This window comes from Bubalus kerabau, chromosome 6 (assembly GCF_029407905.1).
Source record: "Bubalus kerabau isolate K-KA32 ecotype Philippines breed swamp buffalo chromosome 6, PCC_UOA_SB_1v2, whole genome shotgun sequence".
NCBI lineage: Eukaryota > Metazoa > Chordata > Mammalia > Artiodactyla > Bovidae > Bubalus > Bubalus kerabau.
The window spans coordinates 89,998,004-90,019,558 of NC_073629.1; the positions used below are offsets into that span (position 1 = coordinate 89,998,004).

General features: G+C 36.4%; 1 protein-coding gene across 3 annotated transcripts in view; it reads right to left on the reverse strand.

The window, feature by feature from the left end:
• PRKAA2 (protein kinase AMP-activated catalytic subunit alpha 2) overlaps positions 1-21,555 on the reverse strand; it is a 69,810-nt gene that overhangs the window by 2,117 nt on the left and 46,138 nt on the right. For all 3 annotated transcript variants that reach the window (XM_055585774.1, XM_055585775.1, XM_055585776.1), the window contains exons 3-8: positions 16,417-16,510; positions 15,695-15,839; positions 13,584-13,671; positions 11,970-12,194; positions 2,837-3,341; positions 798-924 (exon numbers count right to left, since the gene is read on the reverse strand). In XM_055585774.1, coding sequence (XP_055441749.1) covers positions 798-924; positions 2,837-3,341; positions 11,970-12,194; positions 13,584-13,671; positions 15,695-15,839; positions 16,417-16,510 — 1,184 coding nt within the window. The remainder of the gene's footprint in view (positions 1-797; positions 925-2,836; positions 3,342-11,969; positions 12,195-13,583; positions 13,672-15,694; positions 15,840-16,416; positions 16,511-21,555) is intronic.

A 21,555-nucleotide genomic window follows, 5' to 3' on the forward strand; every position in this document is an offset into this window, starting at 1 on the left:
TTCCCAGTTTCCCAAGGCCCCATCTCCAGAGATTCAGATTTGCTAGGTTTGGGAGAGTTCCCAAGAATCTGCATTTTAATAAGAACTCGGGGTAATTTTGATAAAGGTGTTCTAGGGACCATATAGACACAGCTATAGTTTATGGCAGTTTAAGAATAAACTGTTGAAAATAGCTTCTTTAACTCTGAACTCAGTTTTCCTCTGATTCCATCCAGCAGTGGACCCTTGGTTTATTCTGCTCACATCCCACTTGGGCCTCTGAGCAGAATAAGCACATTTGCTCAGCCAAGTATGACTCTCGACTCATACTAGATCCTTGGACATGACCACCTCCCCTGACTCCTTTGCCTCTTGGATGGCCATGGGCATAAAATCCAACCCAAATCCCAGGAGAGGCCTATCTGGACACCATGGCCACCCAAGATAAAAGAAGCTAATCAACAGGGAATTTTAGATATTATAATGCTTACTGATAAAATATGAAAGGAGAAGTGTGACAAAGAGCCTAATTCAGCTAACTGTAGGTAAAAATTATTTCCCTATTATTATTTCCCTCCACAGTCAACACTTCAAATGACTCTCTTTTAAAATGAGGAAGCACTTCTCCAGAAGAAGTGCTAGATTAGAGATTTTCCTCATCTTCAATCCTTTTTGTTTCACTCACATTTTTAGTTAAATCTAGGTTACTAAAAACCAGTATAGAAGACTACCCACCATGTCTTTGAGATGATTTAACATCTTGTCAACTAGTGCCAAGTTTTATCTTCTCAGAGCTCATGCTTGCATGGCTTCCTTACCATCAATGCTTTTAAAGTCCAAAAGATAGCTTCTGTTGTCAACCAGGTACAGCTGTAAGCTCATTTTCACATAATTGCCAGTCACTGGATTTCTTCTTCTTACACGTAGATGGTATGCATTCACTACCTAAAATGAAAAATCTTATTTATGGAAAAATATTCGAAATAAAAAACTATAAAATATTTCCATTATTTTTATTGCAAAGAATAATATCTAAACAAATAATTGGAAGGAGTCGGGTAGAGAACAAATTTCTGAATGACTGTTTACATTACATAGTAGTTTAGTATTTATTTAATCCCCACTAACAGTACTGTGTGGGGAACTGCTACCCACTGCAGTATTCTTGCCTGGAGAATTCCATGGACAGAGGAACCTGGCAGGCTACAGTTCATGGGGTCGCAAAGGGTCAGACATGACTGACTGACTTTTGCTTTCAACAGTACTATGTACAGCAATTAAAATTGAAAGGGAACTCAGAGACTCTAAGAGTCTAGCCTTCTTTCCAGACACGCCTCCACTCTAAACCATATTTTGGCTGCCAAAATATTTTGGTTTCCCTGTCTCAATTTGAATACCTTTAACTGTGAATATAGAACAGACAGAAAAAGGAGATATAACATGTTAATGGTTTGAATCAGGCTCTGTTAATAGGTACTGTCACAAAGTTTAAGTATCATAGTAATCTTGTGAGGAAGGTATTATTTGCCTTTTGAGGATAATAAAACTGCAACTCAGGTAAGGAAAATACTAGTTTTCAAAATACCTTATCAAATTAGTTCCAAAAATTTCTCAATAAGGACTTTTAAAGACACTAACATGTCTCTTTTTAACTAACTCAATAAAACTGTTTAGAAAATGGAGATCTTTCTTAAATGGTATTAAGGAAATATTATTGTTTATTCCCTCATTGCTCAGTTGGTAAAGCATCTGCCTGCGATACAGGGGACCCTGGTTTGATTCCTGGGTCAGGAAGATCGCTGGAGAAGGGATAGGCTACCCACTCCAGTCTTCTTGGACTTCCCTTGTGTCTCAGCTGGTAAAGAATCCACCTGCAATGTGGGAGACCTGGGTTTGATCCCTGGATTGGGAAGATCCCCTGGAGAAGGGAAAGGCTACCCCCTCCAGTATGCTGGCCTGGAGAATTCCATGGACTGTATAGTCCATGGGGTCACAAAGAGAGACATGACTGAGCAACTTTCACTTGCACTACTGTTTATTCATTCTATATACAAATAATGAAATAAAAACATGTCAAATGAATATTTACATGGTATGTTTGAATATGTTTTTCTTCCCTTAAAAGTACATTCACAGTCCTCGAGAAAGAACAAGAGTAAAAGATACTTGAAAACGAAAAACAGATCCTCCCACATATAGTCAAATAGAACTGAAATGAATTTGAGTACTAATAAAAAACAAAAAAATACTAATAAAGCAAAATGTGGGATGAGAGTAACAAAAATACATCACAACTAAGAACTAAAAATACTAGTCAGATAAGAACTTTTCTCAACTTACAGAAAAGTATTTGTTTGCTAAATAAACATGCCCTGCCAGTATAACGTGTATCAACTACTTGCGCTACAGCTACTGGCAAAACAAAACAAAACAAAACAAAACAAAACAAAAAACCTGCCTTTAAAAAGACAGAGAAAGGTAAAAATATGCTATCTTTGAAGACACATGACTTGTTACAGTTATGATACACGCTAAAACAGGTGGACTATTTTCTCAAGGGATTTCAAGTTGATTAAAACCATGTTTCTCAGCCAAGAATGCTATTCTCTAATTCAAAAATATATAGGTCCCCAACATCAACAGTTCTTCATCCTTACGAAGATTTGTTTTGTTTTGAATGCACATGGTACATTATTGGAAAGAATAGGATTTATCAGCCCATATATTTATTGAGACCACTAAATTCACATCAAAACCAACTTTTTATTGATCTTAGTATTCAATTCAGCAGCTCGGACAGGCTTACTATACAGAAAATGGCTTCTACAAATGATCTTCATATACTACAATTTCCTACCTTCCATTCAAAATCCAGCTGCTTCATAGCTCGGTAAACTTCAGCCATAATGTCATATGGTTTGCTTTGACTTCGGATTCCAAGATGCCACTTGGCTTTCTTCACAGCTAAAGATTTGGGCTTCGTTGTATTCAGTGCATCCAGTGGACATCGTGCTTTAGGGCTGTCTGCTATAAGAGGTGGCATCCTTTCCGGATGAGGTTTCAGGCCTGGGGGAATATGCATGGTACTATCATCCATAAAAGAACCAGTTGGGGGACTAGAGGCGAGGTAGAACTCACTGGCTTGGTTCATTATTCTCCGATTGTCAATGATAAGATGATAAGCCACTGCAAGCTGGTCTTGAGGGTCACCACTATATAAACTGTTCATTACTTCTGATTCTGTACACTCAAATTTTTCACACACTTCTTTCACAGCCTCATCATCAATGACGTTAGCATCATAGGAGGGGTCTTCAGGAAATAAGTAACTGGGCAAATCTTGTTTAAACCATTCATGCTCTCTAGGAAAGATACCACAATACACTATTGTAAGAACATGCTTTGGCAAGTCCCAAATAATTTAGACATGGGGCAATACAATATATCAGAATCAGAAAGACCTGGGTCTCCAGTCACTTACTAACTATGGGACCCTTGGGTAAGTTCATTAACCCTTGCTCTAGAGTAACTATGATTATTCAGACTTGGGTATTTTGCTGACATTTTCACAAAAAGAAATAAAATAAGTCTGTCACTTCAAAGGAAACAACCGGCAGTATTTGGTGCCAGTGATGAAATTCAAGCTTTCATGTAAAATGTTAGAATTCAGCTTATAATGGAATTCTATATATATATAGAATTGTATATAACAGAATAATTTATATATGTTTCCATAAGTTTGACAGCTTCTCAATATTTAAGAGACTTTTCTACTTTTAGAGTGAAGAGGAGAATGCCTATGATTTGATAGTATATAATGAAATGTGTTACCATCCTGAACACCGGGCTATCTCACTAACCCAATATTTTCCATATGACCAATGCAAGATGTTACATAATCACACATGGGCAGAAGCTCCACTCAAAAGGCAAAACAGATCCTGTGGATTTCAATGTAGTAAAGTACAAAAGTTCACTGGTGATTTGATATTGCAATTAACATATTAAGCTTTGATTTAATATCAAAGAAAAAGATCTAACTATGTGAAAGGTTATGAGAATGTCCCTCCCTTTTCCGGCAATATCTGAGATCAGATATGTTTCCTAGACTTCAACTAATACAACATATTGCAACAGATGAATGAAGAAGTAGGCATGAAAACCTAGCTGCTGTCTCTGATTAAGAGGATTTGAAAAATGAAAAATAATGGTACTCTTGTCATCATATTTTGTTTTGGAAAATAAGGTTATTTTTCATAGGAGACATATTATTCAGAATAACATGTTTACTATTATTTTTAAGTGAATTAACTATTTAAAAAATTTTTCACTTTTGATTTCTAATATGAAATTGGTAAAAATGACCTGCATTAAAAAAAAGACCCTCTGGAGTCCTCAATTTTAAGACTTGGCGGGGGGGAGGTATTCAAACCAAAACATTTGAGAACCTAGTCTCCTAGATCTTATTTTCACACTATTCCAGGCCTTTACACGTGATGTTTACTACTGACACCCTAGAATATCCCATCCCTTTTCATTTAATTAACATATACTATTTCTTCAAGACTGTGTAACCATTGCTACAGGGTAAACTGGGCACTCCCTAAGCTAAATTCAGATCAGTATATATTTTACCTGAATGCCTTCTACTGACTGATTCATTCATTTATGAATATTTACTAAGGACATACTATGGTAAAAGTGTACACTCATTCACACAGAGATTACATTCTAGCTGAAAACAGACTAAACAAATACTCTCAAAAATAAACACAGAATTACAAACACACAAATACAAAAACCCTGTGATAAAAAGTATGAGTGAAAAGCACAAGGTGAAATAAGAGTGTATAACTCAGAATGGGAGGTGAGTGCTTAAGGAAGCCACTCTCAGTAATATTTAAGCAGAAATCAGAATGATTAGAAGTCAGCTAAGCAGAGCTGGGGAACAGATATCCCCAGCAAAACAAACAATATATGCAAAGATTCTGAGGTTAAAAAAAAATGTTTTCCTATGTTCAAGGAACTGAACTGAGGCCAGAATCATGAAATCATAATAAGTTACCGGTTGGAGTGGCAAAAGATATCAGGTTTTTCTGACAGCTGTAGGCTATAAAAATGGTTTTGGGGCTGAACCTATGGTTGATGATAATAACAAAGGTGTTAAAGAGGCAGGGGTGACATGATCTAATTTGCATTCTGTGAAGATCATTCTGCTTGTGATAAAGTAACTGAATTGAAAAGATAAAACTAGTAATGATGAGGAGGAGGAAGACGCTAGTGCAATAGTCCAAGTGAGAAATGACGGTGTGCCATGTCTTGTGGATATATACAAAGGTGAAACTTCTACAGCTGCTAGTAAATGATACTATTATAACATTCATACTTTCTCACAGTTGTTACAGATTTTTATACTAAACTGACAGCTCCTTGAAACAGGGACCATGCTTTATTCACCTGCCTTTCAGTAGCCAGTACAGAGCAAATGCTCAATAAATGCGGAATGATGAATAGACAAAGAAGTAAAAAATGAATTCATTAAAGTATTTAATTGCTATATAATGATAATAATAAGCACCGAAATAAACACGTGGGCTTCCCAGGTGGTGCCAGCGGTAAAGAACCCGCCTGCCAACTCAGGAGATAGAGATGCAATTTCAATCCCTGGGTTGGGAAGATCCCTTGGAGAAGGATATGGCAACCTACTCCAGTACTCTTGCTTGGAGAATCCCATGGACAGAGAAGCCTGGCAGACTACAGTCCATTGGTTCACACAGAGTCAGACATGACTGAGGTGACTGAGTACTACTAGCACAAATAAACACTTAGTGATAAAATGACCAGTAAGTACTGATTTTTTGAAAAGAAATAATATAAAAAAATAAATTGCTACATGTCTAGCATTTTTAAAACATCAAACCTTAAAATAGGGTAAACACTTTTGAATAAGCCCCCAAAATTCATTCTTCTATTAAAGCAATGAGATTATTAGCAGAAACTGTCAATATTAACTTTTTTCAGAACTCTGGAAATTAACCAAAGGCTTCTAATAATCTGAGGAGTGTTTTTTTTTTTTTTTAAATGGTTGTGTCTCAGTAAGAACAGTGAGATTTGTGACACTTTCAGTTACCCAATATCCACTTCCTCTTCTCCATTTCTATGGTGGCCTTGAAAACCAACAGCCTCACAATCATTTTAACCCCCAAAACTAGCACCTAGAACCACTGGGAGGCAAATGGGGAGAACAGGCTTAGAGTTCTCCAAAAGTCCTATCCCCAGAGAACTGTCATTATTAGACAGCACTGGCAGATCTCTGGAAACCTCTTCTGTCAAGCCCTTCTTCATCTGACCTGACTTAGCGTTCCATCTGCAAACAGCCTTTTGTCCAGAACACGTGTCAGAAACAATCAGTGGCAACTGTCTAACATCCCAGCTGCCAAACAGCAAAAAAAGAATTGGAGCAAACAAGAAGCTGATCAAAAACCTTGAAAGGAAACGTTAGGGACTAAGTTCCATAGGAGTCCTTAAAATTCTCTTAAAATCCTAGAATTCACAAATGCAGGACTGTTGTTCATGCCCAAGAAAGCCCCTGATTTCTCATCACTGATTGACTCTGAGGCTCTAAGCTAGAAAGAATCAAGACTAATGCAGAATTATGAACTTCTCATTAAAATGCTGAAGACACACCCCAACATGGACACAGAATCCCTCAGCAAAGGCTGGGAGACTGATTAGATCAAGGCCTTTAAGGAAATCTTTCTCTAGCAATTAGCTGACCATTAAGCTAACGAAGCAGAGACTTCAGTGGCCACCCTTGACAAAGAATACAGACTTAACAGAATTAGTTAAGTAAAATCACTAAGTAAATTAAAGCAACAACAGTATACAACAATTACAAATTCCAGGCATCTATGCAAGAGAAATAAAAACATATGACCATTTAAAAATGTGTACATAAATGTTCATGGCAACATTATATGAACCAAAATTAGAAACAACTCAAATATCCATTAAGTAATAAATGGATAAACAAAATGTAGTTTATCTAAACAACGGAATATTTTTCAAGCAAAACATTAGTTAAGTACTGATATTCTACACCATGAAAGAGCCTTGAAAACATGCTAAGTGAAAGAAGCCAGACTCAAAAGGCCACATGCTGTGATTCTATTTATATGAAATGCCCAGAAGAGGCAAATCCATAAAGACAGAAAGTAGGTAAGTGGTTGTCAGGGGCTGCAAGGAGGAGGAAGTGAGTACAGAGCGTCTTTGGGGATGAGAAAACTGTTCTGGGATCAAAGAGTGGTGATGACTATACCACTTTGTGAACATACTAAAAACCACTGAATCATACAATGTAAAGAACAAATTTATGGTATGTGAATTATATCAATAAAATAAATGTTTAAAAAAACAGAAATAATCTAAATTTTCATTTCTAATTAATTCAGAAAAAGAACCACAGTTCTTCATAATAATAACAGTGCCAATTAAAAAGCCATACTTTGGGATGGGGGGAGGACAAATTAGGTGATTGGGATTAACATATACACAGTACTATATATAAAATAGATAACCAACAAGAACCTACTGTACAGCACAGGGATCTATACTCAATATTTGGAAGTAACCTATAAGGAAAAAGAATCTGAAAAGGAAGATATATACATGTGTGTATGTGTATGTGTGTGTGTGTGTGTGCGTGCGTGTGTAACTGAGTCACTGTGCTCTATACTTGAAAGTAACACAACACTGCAAACCAACTATATTTCAATTAAAATTTTTTTTAAAAATTTTAATGATAATAAAGCAACCCTGAACATGTTAAAAAAACAAAAAGTCATACACCCAGCTTTTAATTTTAAGGAGTCAATTTCTAAACAAGGTAAGTAGTAACCAGGATGTTTATGAAGGTTCACCTGAAACAAAATCAATTCATTTCAGATGGGTTACTACACAGCCTCCAGAAACTGTCTTTCTGTCACTGCTGCCTAATATCTGATTTTCATATAACACTTAAAACTAAATGAGCTATAATGACTCCAATCAAATTGTATAAATTTCACAATGTGTGCAAACTTCTTTAAGTGCAGCTAAAAGGTCCTTATATATTCACTTTAGGATAGTATTAATCGCTAATATTATATGCTGGGCATTATTCTAAAAATGTGAATTATATTAGAATGAATACTTGTAGTTTCTAACATTCAACTGTGTCTAGACCTATAGAAATAGTAAATTCTTATGTTTTAACCTAAGACTATCCTCCAAACAAATCCACTATAAATGATGTAACTAAAGCACAATGAGGTAGGAAATATGCCAATAGCTAATAAACAAAGAATCAGAATTTGTGATTAGACAGTTGAACTTCAGATCTTTCATTTTAACCATAACAACATACTAAGCACTCCTAAGCAATACTAAGCTTAAAGCACTTAAAGATGTGAGTTTCCTGAAGACAATGTCTGTCTTGCCTACCAATATTCCCAACAATTAGCATAAGACCTTGAACAAAGCAGATGTTAAATAACTGTTAAGTAAATAAAAATGATTAAATGAACAAATAAGTACAGATATATTTTCTAACCTCCAATAGCCTACCATCTTAAGAGAAAAAAAAAGATATATACAAAAATAAAAGCATACCTTAGAGATATTGAGGGCTTGGTTTTAGAACATTGCAATAAAGTGAATATTGCAATAAAGCAAGCCACCAATATTTTGGTTTCCCATTGCATATAAAAATTATGTTTACAGTGGGGCTTATTTATAGGATAAGGCCAAAATTGATGTGTGATCTAGTAGGTAAAGGCTTAGGATTCCTTCCCTCAGTCCTCAGATTTAGGTAACTCATTGGCCTTTTCTCTGACCAACATAGCACATATCAAGATAGTTAAAATAGCATGCTTGAAAATATATATAAAGTCTCTTTTACCTGTAACTGTTTAAGCCAATGAAACCTTTCAAATTTTATTACTATGAGGCTTTTATGTAGCACTTTACATTTTCATATTGCTTATAGTTTTATTCTACTGAAATAAATGAGTGTCATAAAAAATTATGCTTAGAGGATCTGTAGACTATTAAATTTGCAAAAACATTATGCCCCCAAAACAATGTCTTAATTAAAAAACACTTTATTGCTAAAAAATGCTAACCATCATCAGATGAGATAAGGATTCCACATACCTTTAATTTGTAAAAAAAAAAACAAAAAAAAACAAAAAAAACAAAACAACACAGTATCTACACAGTGCAAAAAAAGTGAAGCACAATAAAACTAGGTATCCCTGTGACTATAAAAGAGAATGTTGTAGCATGACAGAAATATAACATTATCATGGTATGTTGGAGAAAGGATGGATGTCATAGGACTGGTGTAGCAATACGGATTAGCTGAAGGAGTACAGGTTCTGAAATCAGGCAATTTCTCAGCCCTACTTTTGTAAAATGAGAATAACGATAGCTACCTATGAAGACTTGGAACTTCCCTAGTGGTCCAGTGGTTAAGAATCTGCCTTCCAATGCCGGGGACATGGGTTCAATCCTTGGTCCAGGAACTAAGGTCCCACATGCCACAGAACAACTGAGTCCACACACAACTAGAAAACCCGAGCACCGCAACTACTGAGCCCTTGTGCTACAACTAGCGAGAATCCTGCACGCCATGATGAAGAGCCCATGTGCCACAACTAAGATACGAAGCAGCCAAAAAGAAAATAAATATATATTGTTTTAAAAAAGGAAATACTATAAGCATTTAAAAAAAATAAGAGCTACCTATTAGGAATCAATGCAAGAAAATATGTCAAGTATCTAGCAAAATGCCTGTTATATAAAATCATTCAATAAATTGGTAACTCTTTCTGTTGAATTGTATTTTGTCAAATGAAGAATTTTCAAACATTAAATACAGAATATGAAGAAATTTTAAAATGATGAAAACTATAAATTCAAGTTACTACTGAAATTAAAAGACACTTGCTCCTTGGAAGAAAAGCTATGACAAACTTGGACAGAATATTAAAAAGCAGAGGCATTACTTTGCCGACAATGGCCTGTCTAGTTAAAGCTATGGTTTTCCAGTAGTCATGTATGGATGAGAGAGTTGGACCATTAAGAAGGCTGAGAACCAAAGAATTGATGCTTTTGAACTGTGGTGTTGGAGAAGACTCCTGAGAGTTCCTTAGACTTCAAGGAGATCAAACCAGTCATTCCTAAAGGAAATAAGTCCTGAATATTCATTGGAAGGACTGATGCTGAAGCTCCAATATTTTGACCACCTGATGCGAAGAGCTGACTCATTAGAAAAGACCCTGATGCTAGGAAAGATTGAAGGCAGAAGGAGAAGGGAATGACAGGGGACAAAATGGTTGGATGGCATCACTGACTCAATGGACATGAGTTTGTACAAGCTCCAGAAGATGGTGAAGGACAGGGGCGCCTGGCGTGCTGCAGTCCATGGGGTCACAGAGTCAGACAAGACTGAGCAACTGAACAACAATTTTAAGTACTGAGATGGTTGCCACTCTTTTATACCACCCACATATGTGTAAAGTAACTTATCCTAGTACATTTTTATTTACATTGTTCTTCTAAAGCTTGTGAATATACAGGTACCATTTAATATAACAGAATCAGTACTTTTATTATTCTAAGTATATGAGCTGATGTGAACAGGTGCAAGTATATATATATATATATATTAGCATATTTAATGCTCTAAGGAAAAGCCAACTAAGTGACCTATTTACTCTAAAGAACTATGAACACAAAAGAATTTTCCCCTGCTAAGTTGTTCATTTCCATTCCAAAACTAAATATGGTCCTAATTTACAATTTTATATTTTTATGTATGAGGCCTGGAACACTAACAGAGGCTGAGGGAAGAAGACACAAATGCAACAGGAATGCAAGAGATCAGCAGCAGTCACACAAACAACTACTCCAGCCATCATTTAAATATTTCAAGAGTCATAGTCTGACTTATGAAGACAAGGCAGAGTATTCAGGAATGATGTTAAAAGAATGCGTTTGCAAATAAATACCTGATGAAATGTTAGGTAAGAACAAAAAACCTTCTAAGAAATATGACTGATAAATAAAACACAGAGGGCAATGAATCATCCTGACTTGTGTGTGCTATATAAAGGTCATATTCACAGTAACACCAGCAACTGCACTTTCCAAAGTTTCTCACATAACAAGAAATCCTTCACAGCAAACCCACTAGAGGCTATTTTTGGATTCAAAATCTTAGCAAAACTCTTTATGGTTTATTTCATCAACTCTATGTAAAATATATAACTCTCACCCTGTTTTTTTCCATTTGAAACGTATTCAAATACTTTTTGAATGTTTACTGTATTTCTAGGCCTTCTAGCACTATATATACAAAGGTGCTAAGACACTCTCTCTACCCTTTTATAATTACAAGAGAGGAGAAAGATACACTGAAAACAGCTAGATACAAAATGAGAATGAAAGCATGAACAAAGTGTGGAAATCACAGAAGTGCAAGCAACTGACCATGCCCTGGAGAATCAGGAGTGATTTCACAAGGCAGGTGGTAAATGAGCAGAATTTTAAAGGATGAATGGAAATCTTTCAGGTCCGAAAGGGCAGAAAAGGTATTAGAGGCAAAGGAATAATACAAACAAAGACACGAAGGCATAAAATATGCATCATTATATTTGAGGAACAAGGAAAAGTTCACTGTGGCTGGAGCTCTGGTACAATGGGTAAGAGCAAAAAGAAGTAAGCACAGCCTTACTATGACAGGCCTTGTATGCTTTGCTACTTGAACTGAAAAGTTTGGGACACAATCTGAAATAATTAAAAGTTGAATGACAGGGCCAGGTTTACATAATAAGGAAAGTAAAATTCGTATAAAGTGTTACAGTGCCTAACATAAAGCAAGCATTCAGTTAGTGGTACTAATATTAATACTAGAATATGTACTTAATAGTCACAAAAAGAATATTCACCTTATGTCTTTGATAGTTGCTCGTTTCAGGGGATCAACCTGCAGCATATGCATCAGGAGAGTAGCAACAGAACGATTGAGATATTCTGGGATGTAAAAAACACCCCCTCGGATCTTCTTAAACAGCGTAGGCACATGCTCATCATCAAATGGGAGGGTGCCACAAAGAAGAGCATACAAAATAACACCGCAGCTCCAGATATCCACTTCAGGACCTGCATACAGCCTAGGGGAAGATGACCGCACAGAACTGAAGTACAAGCGTCCCCTCTCAACTGCATGCACCCTCCTTCTTCTCTGTGTGCCTGTATACACAGTGCAGACTCCAAATGCATTGCTCTCCAAGCTCTTTAATGAAATCCATGGCCACTCCCCAATACTCAATGGTTGGTCTCCAGAGAGAACAATTGGTCTAACCCACTGCGATTCAAATTTCCCAAGAGAAAATAGTACTTATGTGTACTTGACACAAACTAAACTGAACTTACTAATTAAAAAGTATAAAACTTTCTGTGGTTGATTTTTGATAGAGACATCAAAGTAGATGACCATAAACTTTAAGAAAAGCAATACTATATAGTGTATAGGCTAAATCTTCTTACATAAAGCAATTAAAAGACAAGACAATGCATAAAAAATAGAATGTTTATGCCTGACAGACCTATTTTAAAGAATATTTGAAATAGTAAAGTACCTAACTAGTTCTGTAGCAATCTCTTTCATGGTATTCATGCTATATCACATTACCCTGCATAACTACTACTTTCATTCAAATCACCTGGTGGCTCATGGGGCTGAGATGACCTTTATCCAGAAAACCTATGCCTAGAATGTTGTTCCTTTTGTCTCTCACCTTTCTACAGTGTTAAAATTGCCCTGATGGCACACTACCAAACTCAAACCTAAGCCTCAGGTAATACAGTATATCTCTACAATTCCAATTAAAACAGTATAATCCATTTCAATAAAAATCACTATCCAATGTTTACAGTGTTTGCTATGTAGCCCAAGCTCCTATATATGCAATGATAACTGTTTTATATTTTGTCTCACAGAATTCTGTTAACTTAAGATCAGACACTGGTCACCAAAGAAGACTTAAGTTTATCACTGCAATCTGTATAAACATTTAAAAAATGTATCAATGAGTAAGTTACATGAATAATTACAGTCTTCACTTGTGCAGTTTGCTTTCATGAAATGACAATAACGTCTCCCCTCAAAACCTCATTCTTCCAAAGACAACATAAATATACTCTGCATGCTTTATAAGAGTATATAAAGTATGATTAAAAGACTGTGTCTGATAAGTAAATAATGACCCTGGCAAATGCTTGCTTTCCTAGCTGCAATTGCCTAAAATGAAAAAAAAAAAAAAAATCAAGATTTTTTTTTTTGCAATTTTAATGGAAAAACTCCTTAAATACTTCATAACAAAATTAAAATTAAATGTTTTAAAAATTGTTTAATGTAACTCTTCTGTCTTCAATGACAGAAAAATTAAAGGGACAATGTGCTTCTATTAAAAACCTTATCTTTCAAAGAGAAAGTTAAATGTAATCAGAATGAACAAAACATTACGAAAAGCTTACTCTTCACTGATATACTATATTACCTGCCTGAGATGACTTCAGGTGCTGCATAATTTGGGGATCCGCAGCTAGTTCGCAGAAATTCACCATCTGACATCATGTTAGATAATCCTAAAAATAAGAGTAGTATGTTTAGCTGGTGCTAGATATCCCGGGGTACTCAGGGGCCAGCTTGCCTGCCAATGGACCAGACCCAGCAGTCACAACTGGGACCCTTTTGTCCCTGGTCTCCTCCTGACATGGACAACTGTCCAGAGTGCCCCGAATGGGTAAGGAACAAGAGATTTTATTGACCTCTCACCCCTTCCCTCTCTTTCCTCTCCTTAACCCTTCCTATCCTTCCCTGTTTTTCTAGTCCCCTAGTCCTGGACACAGGAATCTGGTCGAAGGGCCCTCAGCCTGAGCTGAGGATTAGAGACTGATCACCTCCTCTTGGCAGAGAACTCGAATTCTGGTTCTGGTCTGGTCTGATTTCTGGTAAGGCCAAGTTCCAGTCCTCCCTTCTCTGGAGGCCCAGGGAAAAGTCCCATAACGCCTAGGTATCTGTAGGTGGCAGGTCTGTAAGGCCACCCCTTTTGCCCCACCTCTCCCGCCTCCTCCCCCTTCTTCTTTCAACTTGGCTTCCTTTCCTCCCTCGAAATCTTTGATGTTAGTACTTGGATCTGAAGTTCTGTGTCTCTATAGGAGGTTTTCTGAGAGACTGTATTCTTGTATTTAAGGGCTTCCCTGGTTGTGCAGAGGTTAAAGCGTCTGCCTGAAATGTGGGAGACCTGGGTTTGATCCCTGGGTCAGGAAGATCCCCTGGAGAAGGAAATGGCAACCCACTCCAGTATTCTTGCCTGGAGAATCCCATGGACAGAGGAGCTTGGTGGGCTACAGTCCACGGGTTGCAAAGAGTCGGACACGACTGAGTGACTTCACTTTCTTTCTTTCACTTTCAGATATGTTTAGAGTAAATATGGATTAATGCAAAAGGAATAACATCAAGTCTGTAATGCCTCAAATATCATAATGTTTACTTATTTTAAAAAGCTGTAGAAAGTATTTGTTAGACTAGAAAGAGACCATTTCAGAGTGCTTATACATGACAAAAAAAGCTAAAGCACATCACACGTAACACTGAAATTCCTTTCCTAAATAAGAATGTTGATTCATTTCACAAATATGAGGTTATTCTAAATTATGCATAATTTTTCAAACATAAAAGCATCAAAATATTACTTACCCATTTCTCCAAGTGAAAGAAAACAGAGAGTACTATCACTTTTTTATACTCTGTTTTCATGGGCCTTTTTAAAAAAATCTCTAGGTAGAAATCCATTTTATAAAGATTATGTTCCAAAAGTTTTTAATTTGGAAAGCTTTAATTCAACATAAAAAAATATTCTATTGAACCAAAATCTAGTTGAACTACAGCACTAAATGAGGTTTATGATTAGAGAAGGAAGAGAAATAGAAAAAGGAATTTCCTGACTTTTAGATTAAAGACAAGGTACAGACAAAAATTTTAACTAAATAATGCTGAACTCTGGCACCTTTTCATCTCTTTCTATAATCTCTCACTTCCTAAACCCTTTCCCCTACTATGGCACCCTGTCCAGGTATGTTGATCCCAGAAAATGTTTGGTTATAAGAATTACATTTTATCCTTTATTTTACCCCCCAACAAAAACTCCTATTCTTTTATCAACAGCTGTTAGATGTTACTACTCAGTCTACTGACATTCCTCCTCCACCAGTTCAGAAGGATTACAATGCTCCACAACTGCATGGAAATTTTCACGAACCTCCATTTAAATGCATTTATCAGGGAAAAAGCCCGTACTTTCATTAGATTTTCAAAGGGGGTTTGTAACCCTCACAAAAAACAGTCAAGTCTCATTTCCTCAGGAGGGAATGCAGATTGAGTAGGTTTACCTTGATACCAGCTCTCTAACTTCTCTAGATGTACTTGCATTTTTAGAAAGTGGTTTAAATGAACAGAACAGGCTAGTGTGCAGACTGTGCAACTAATCCCTTTTCACAAAATAGGATTTACATCCTTGAAATTGAAAGTTTTAGCTCATTAAGAGTTGGTACTGTCACACTTGCAAAGGCAGCTAGTACACTTCTGAACAACTCTGGAGTTACATACCAAAATCAGCTATCTTGGCATTCATCTGTGCGTCCAATAGCACATTCTCTGGTTTCAGGTCTCGATGAACAACCATGTGCCTATGACAGTAATCCACGGCAGACAGAATCTGCTGAAAGAGCCGCCGAGCTTCCATCTCTTCAACCTATCAGGTACAAAAGAAAGTATACCAAGAATATTTGGGACATCTACATAGCAAGTTTTAGTTTCACAATCAACCTAAATATAACTGAGTAATAAGCAATTAGAATTGTGTTAGAAGTCTCAACAAATCAGACAAACAAGCCAAAAACTTGCATTCAAGCTCAACGTATCAATCGACAAGCTTTTCTTTGTTGCTAAATGTCACAGGTCATTTTCAAATAATATTACTAAATGTGCACAATGTTTCACAAGTAAAACAATCTAAAATAGAATTTAAGTGAAACTGCTAAGAAAAGGAAATATCTGAAGCTTCAGCATGATGTTATGGAACTGATTTTGCACTTTGAAAAGCATAGGCTTTTCATGTTGGCAATTAAGTGGAATATATTTCCTAAAATCAGTATGTCATAAATTGCATGTTTTAAGAAAGAAAATACATCTAACACTCTGTATGTTTAGTTAGACATTATTACAGAAACAATCTCGACTTTGAAGATATCTTTGTGGTTTGCTATTTCATACTACTTTCCTCTTTTTTTTGCTTAAGGGTTTATTGTACTAGATAGAATGTTACTCACCCGTCCATGTTTACAGATGTAGTCAAACAGTTCACCACCAGACACATATTCCATTACCATAAAAAAATCTGTTGGAGTGCTGATCACCTGGTATCTTTTTTTGTCAATGAAAAATATAATAAAAATATTACTTGAACCAAAATCAGCCTAGTATGTTCATTCCTACTATAAATTGATATTCTAGTGTTTTATAATACTTTAAGATGTCAACAAATTATATAGTGTTATCAAAATAATCACAGAGTTATAAACATGGAGGTTCATAAAACTCAGTTAGGTCCTGGAGCTTACAGACTTCCCTCCAGATCCCACCTTTCATGTTTACAAAATCTAGGAAATCATCCATTCCTTGACAACTAGATTAAGAATTAATTTTTCCATTTAAGCAAAAATGTGTTTGTAGTCTACGGAGATGGACTATGACCAACCTAGACAGCATATTAAAAAGCAGAGATGTTACTTTGCAGACAAAGGTTCATCTAATGAAAGCTATGGTTTTTCCAGTAGTCATGTATGGATGTGAGAGTTTGATTATAAGGAAAGCTGAGTGCCAAAGAATTGATGCTTTTGAACTGTGGTGCTGGAGAAGACTCTTAAGAGTCTCCTGGTCAGTAAGGAGATCAAACCAGTCAATCCTAAAGGAAATCAGTCCCGAATATTCATTGGAAGGATTGATGCTGAAGCTCCAATACTTTGGCCACCTGATGCAAAGAACTGACTCATTACAAAAGACCCTGATGCTGGAAAAGATTGAAGGCAGGAGGAAAAGGGGATGACAGAGGATGAGTTGGTTGGATGGGATCACTGACTCAATGGACATGACTTTGAGAAAGCTCTGGGAGTTGGTGATAGACAGGGAAGCCTGGCACGCTGCAGTCCATGGGGTCACAGAAAGTCAGACACGACTGAGTGACTGAACTGAACTATGGAGTTGAGGTATGTTATATTTAAATAACAGTGAAAAATATTCTTGGAAAGGAAAATGTTATCAACATGGATACAATCAGAAAAATCTTAAAGTTGACAAATGATCCTGTCTTCAAGATATAAAATGCAAAAAAAGGGAAGGAAGGTATAGATTAAAAGTTAATTAAGAGACATGTTGTATAGACTAGTTTTGATTCTAGTTCAAACAGACCAACTTTAAAAACTATTTATAAAACAAGAAAAGAAAGTCTAAATGACTGGTTGATAATATTTAACTGTTTAAAATATTAGATGATACTAAACTGTGCTTATTTTATTAAAATACAGTCTTTACCTTCCAAAGTAGATATTGAAGAGATTACAGATTAAAAGGTGACTCAGAGGGTAAAGAATCTGCCTGTAATACAAGAGACTTGGGTTTGATCCCTGGGTCAGGAAGATCCCCTGGTGAAGGGAATGGCTACCCACTCCAGTATTCTTGTCTGAAAAAGTCCATGGACAGAGGAGCCTGGCAGGCTACAGTCCATAGTTCATGGGGTCAAAAAGAGTTGGATACGACTGAGTGACTAACACTTTCACACTTTCACTTTACAGATTAAAAACATACTATTTGGGATTTGCTTCAAAATAATTTGGGGTGGGAGAAGGAGGAGGAAGCAGATAAAATAATACACTGATAACTGCTGAAGTTGAATGATGGACATATAAGGCTTTATGACTTTACTTTTTTTTGTATGCATTATGAAACTTCCATAATACAAAATTAAACAGATGTATGTATGTACATATTCTGTGTTTATACATGTGAAAATATATATGTTCTAGGCACTCAAAACTGAGCACATAAAACAATAAAGAATCTTAGCTCTATTTGCCAAAATTTTTCCTAAAAAACTATAACTTCCACATGCACACACAATTATACTAGAGTTTGAAAACTTTAAAAACATGTTAACTATAGTATTAATGTTTTAAATGATGGTCGCATCTAACACATATAAATGAACAATTGTTCTACTCTGCTTTGTTTATAAAGGATTAGTTACATCTAGTTGATTATTAGAAATATCTAAATTACACTGAGTTTCTATTGAGAGCTGCTATGTATAGCTGTGTGGTTGTGCATGGCTTAAAGGCACCCAGTGGAAGGCACAAGCAGGGGCTAAGAAGTGGCCCAGATGCCACCCCGCAGGCAGGACACCTTGACACAACATGTGTCAGAAGCAGGGTAGGCTTTTGGTAATTAGTCCACCCAGATGGGGCACTGTTTATTATCAATGTTCAAAATAGAAAGTTCTAAATGGTGGTCCTGGTCACTATTCTTCTTTAAAGAGGAAGGAAAAAATGGCCAGGAAATTGGTGACATAACTACATAGTATATATTGTAAGAGAGGACACATCATATATAAATTAATACCTGCAAAAAGTAAAATAGTTAACAACATTGTGAACCAACTATACTTCAATTTAAAAAGAAATAGGAAAAAAAGTAAAATATAAAAGCTATACTTTTATAGCTTCCACATCTGAAAATGATTACAGATTTTCAGAAGAAATATTTATAATAGCAGTCGCTAGTCTTTGGGATGAAAAAGGTACCCCATTTTCTATAGATTAATGTAACTGGCAAATAAGGTTGAGTCTTCTCAAATGAACTGTGAACAGGAAACTTACCCTGGGAACTCTAGGGGCAAAAAAAGGTTCTAAAGAAGCAATCCTAACAGGCACCAAACTCTAACAGAATAAAATGAACAGTGAACAGCAAGAGCACCCACGCTGTCACCTCACTGTAGGCTGATCTGATTTATCAACAGAAGTCTCAGGCACTTTCATGCTTTGTGCATCTTTGGGTATAATAAAAAGCAGTGATTCCAATAAATTTAGCTGCTGATTCCTCTGAGTATATCATCGGTCTTCAATAAATATTGTTGGACTCAGAGACTTGATCAGATACCATTTGATTTTTATTTTCTTTCTAAAGACTAGATGGTTGTGTGTGCTTCCAGCCAAAGGTGTATGATGTCTGTTTATTTTCTGAGATATTAGGAGCCATTACTGATCACAGCATAGATCTTATTAAGTCACAATGAAATTTTAAATGCTGGCCAATTTCCATAGTCTATTAATGAACTATAGTCTACAGGAAATACTCCCTCAAAAACCTCCATTGTTTCTGAAGTGCAGGCCATCAGGTAACTGCCCGACACTTTTTCTTGTTATATTCATTAACCAGTCTTATCATCTTCCTGTCATTCTGACTTAATGTCTTTTTTCCCACTACTAATGTTGTCAATATACCAGCAAATCTGGAAAACCCAGCAGTGGCCACAGGACTGGAAAAGGTCAGTTTTCATTCCAGTCCCTAAGATAGGCAATGCCAAAGAATGCTCAAACTACCACACAATTGCACTCATCTCAACACTAGTAAAGTAATGCTCAAAATTCTCCAAGCCAGGCTTCAGCAATACGTGATCCATGAACTTCCAGATGTTCAAGCTGGTTTTAGAAAAGGCAGAGGAACCAGAGATCAAATTTCCAACATCTGCTGGATCATCGAAAAAGCAAGAGAGTTCCAGAAAGACATCTATTTCTGCTTTATTGACTATGTCAAAGCCTTTGACTGTGTGGATTACAATAAACTGTGGAAAATTCTGAAAGAGATGGGAATACCAGACCACCTGATCTGCCTCTTGAGAAATTTGTATGCAGGTCAGGAAGCAACAGTTAGAACTGGACATGGAACAACAGACTGGTTCCAAATAGGAAAAGGAGTACGTCAAGACTGTATATTGTCACCCTGTTTATTTAACTTATATGCAGAGTACATCATGAGAAACAAATATGTCACTTCTTTATACACAGAGAACCACTGAACACCTACTAGGTGCTGAGGAGATAAAGATGATACTGATGGCACCAATCTTCACTATCACTTAGATGACTAATGGGATGCTCAACTTAACACAGCCAAGGCAGATCATTAACATTCACTTGTACCCCCAACATGGTTCTCCTCTAGTCTTCCTATTTCAGAAAATGGTATCATCATCAACACCTAATTGCTCAAGTCAAAACCCCAAATTCCAGTTGCTTAGGCAAAAGAGAAGATTCCTCATTCCCTTTCTTTTCCTCAGTACTTTATTAGTTTTACCTCTAAAATATACATTGAATTGAGAGGTTTATCTCCAGCTAGACAGTGCCATCAAACAGAACTTTCTATAGTGATGGAAATATTTTATCATACTGTCCAAAATTATAGTCACTGGCCACATGTGGCTATTAAAACACCTGAAATGTGGCTAATATGACCAGAGAACCAAAACTTTTAATTTAATTAAAATTTATGCCACATGTGGCTAGTGGCTACTGTATTGGACAGCACTAATCTACACTACCATTTTGGCTAAACCCATCATTAATCCCCCAGCTGGACCATAGCAACAGCTTCCTAACTGGTCGGTCTCTCTGCTTCTACTTCTGTCTCTGTACCCATTCGACACTATGGCCGTGTCACTCCTCCAACTTTCTCACTCCCTCAACTTCTTGAACAAAATCCAAACCTCTCAGCAAAGTCTTCAAAATCCTATGATATGTGGTCCATGTCTACTCTCTGACCTCATGAACTACCTCTCTTTCCATCACTCACTCCATTCTCGACATTATAGGTTATAGTCATCTTCTTTTTCCTACAATACTCAATCTTTCTTTCACCCCTCTGAGGTTGCTTTACAAATACTGTCCCCAGATTTTCAAATGGCTAGATCTTTATAATCCTTAAGCCTTATCTCTGCTCAATGAGGCTTTCCTAACAGTCTAATCTAAATTAGCACCTCCTCCTTCCTCGTCACACCCAAGGACAGCACCATGTTTCACTCTCCATATAGCACTTATCAATGCCTAAGATAGTCTGGTTAATTTGTTTACTTACTATTTCGAGCTGCTAGATAAGGCCAGCCATAAACATCGCAAGTGCAGAGAGAGACCCTGTCTTTTACTACTGTACCCTCAAAGCCTTAGAACAGTGCCTGTCAGATACTAGGTACCCGATAAAAATTGGCTGAATAAAAGATGAAAACAAATATTGTTTTTACACCTAAAGAATTCAGTCTTGTAGAGATACTAAAAAGAAAATGACCAATTACAATGTAATGTCCAGGGCTTTGGAAAAGCTGAAATTCTGGGTGCTCTAGGAACAGAGAGGATGAAACTTGA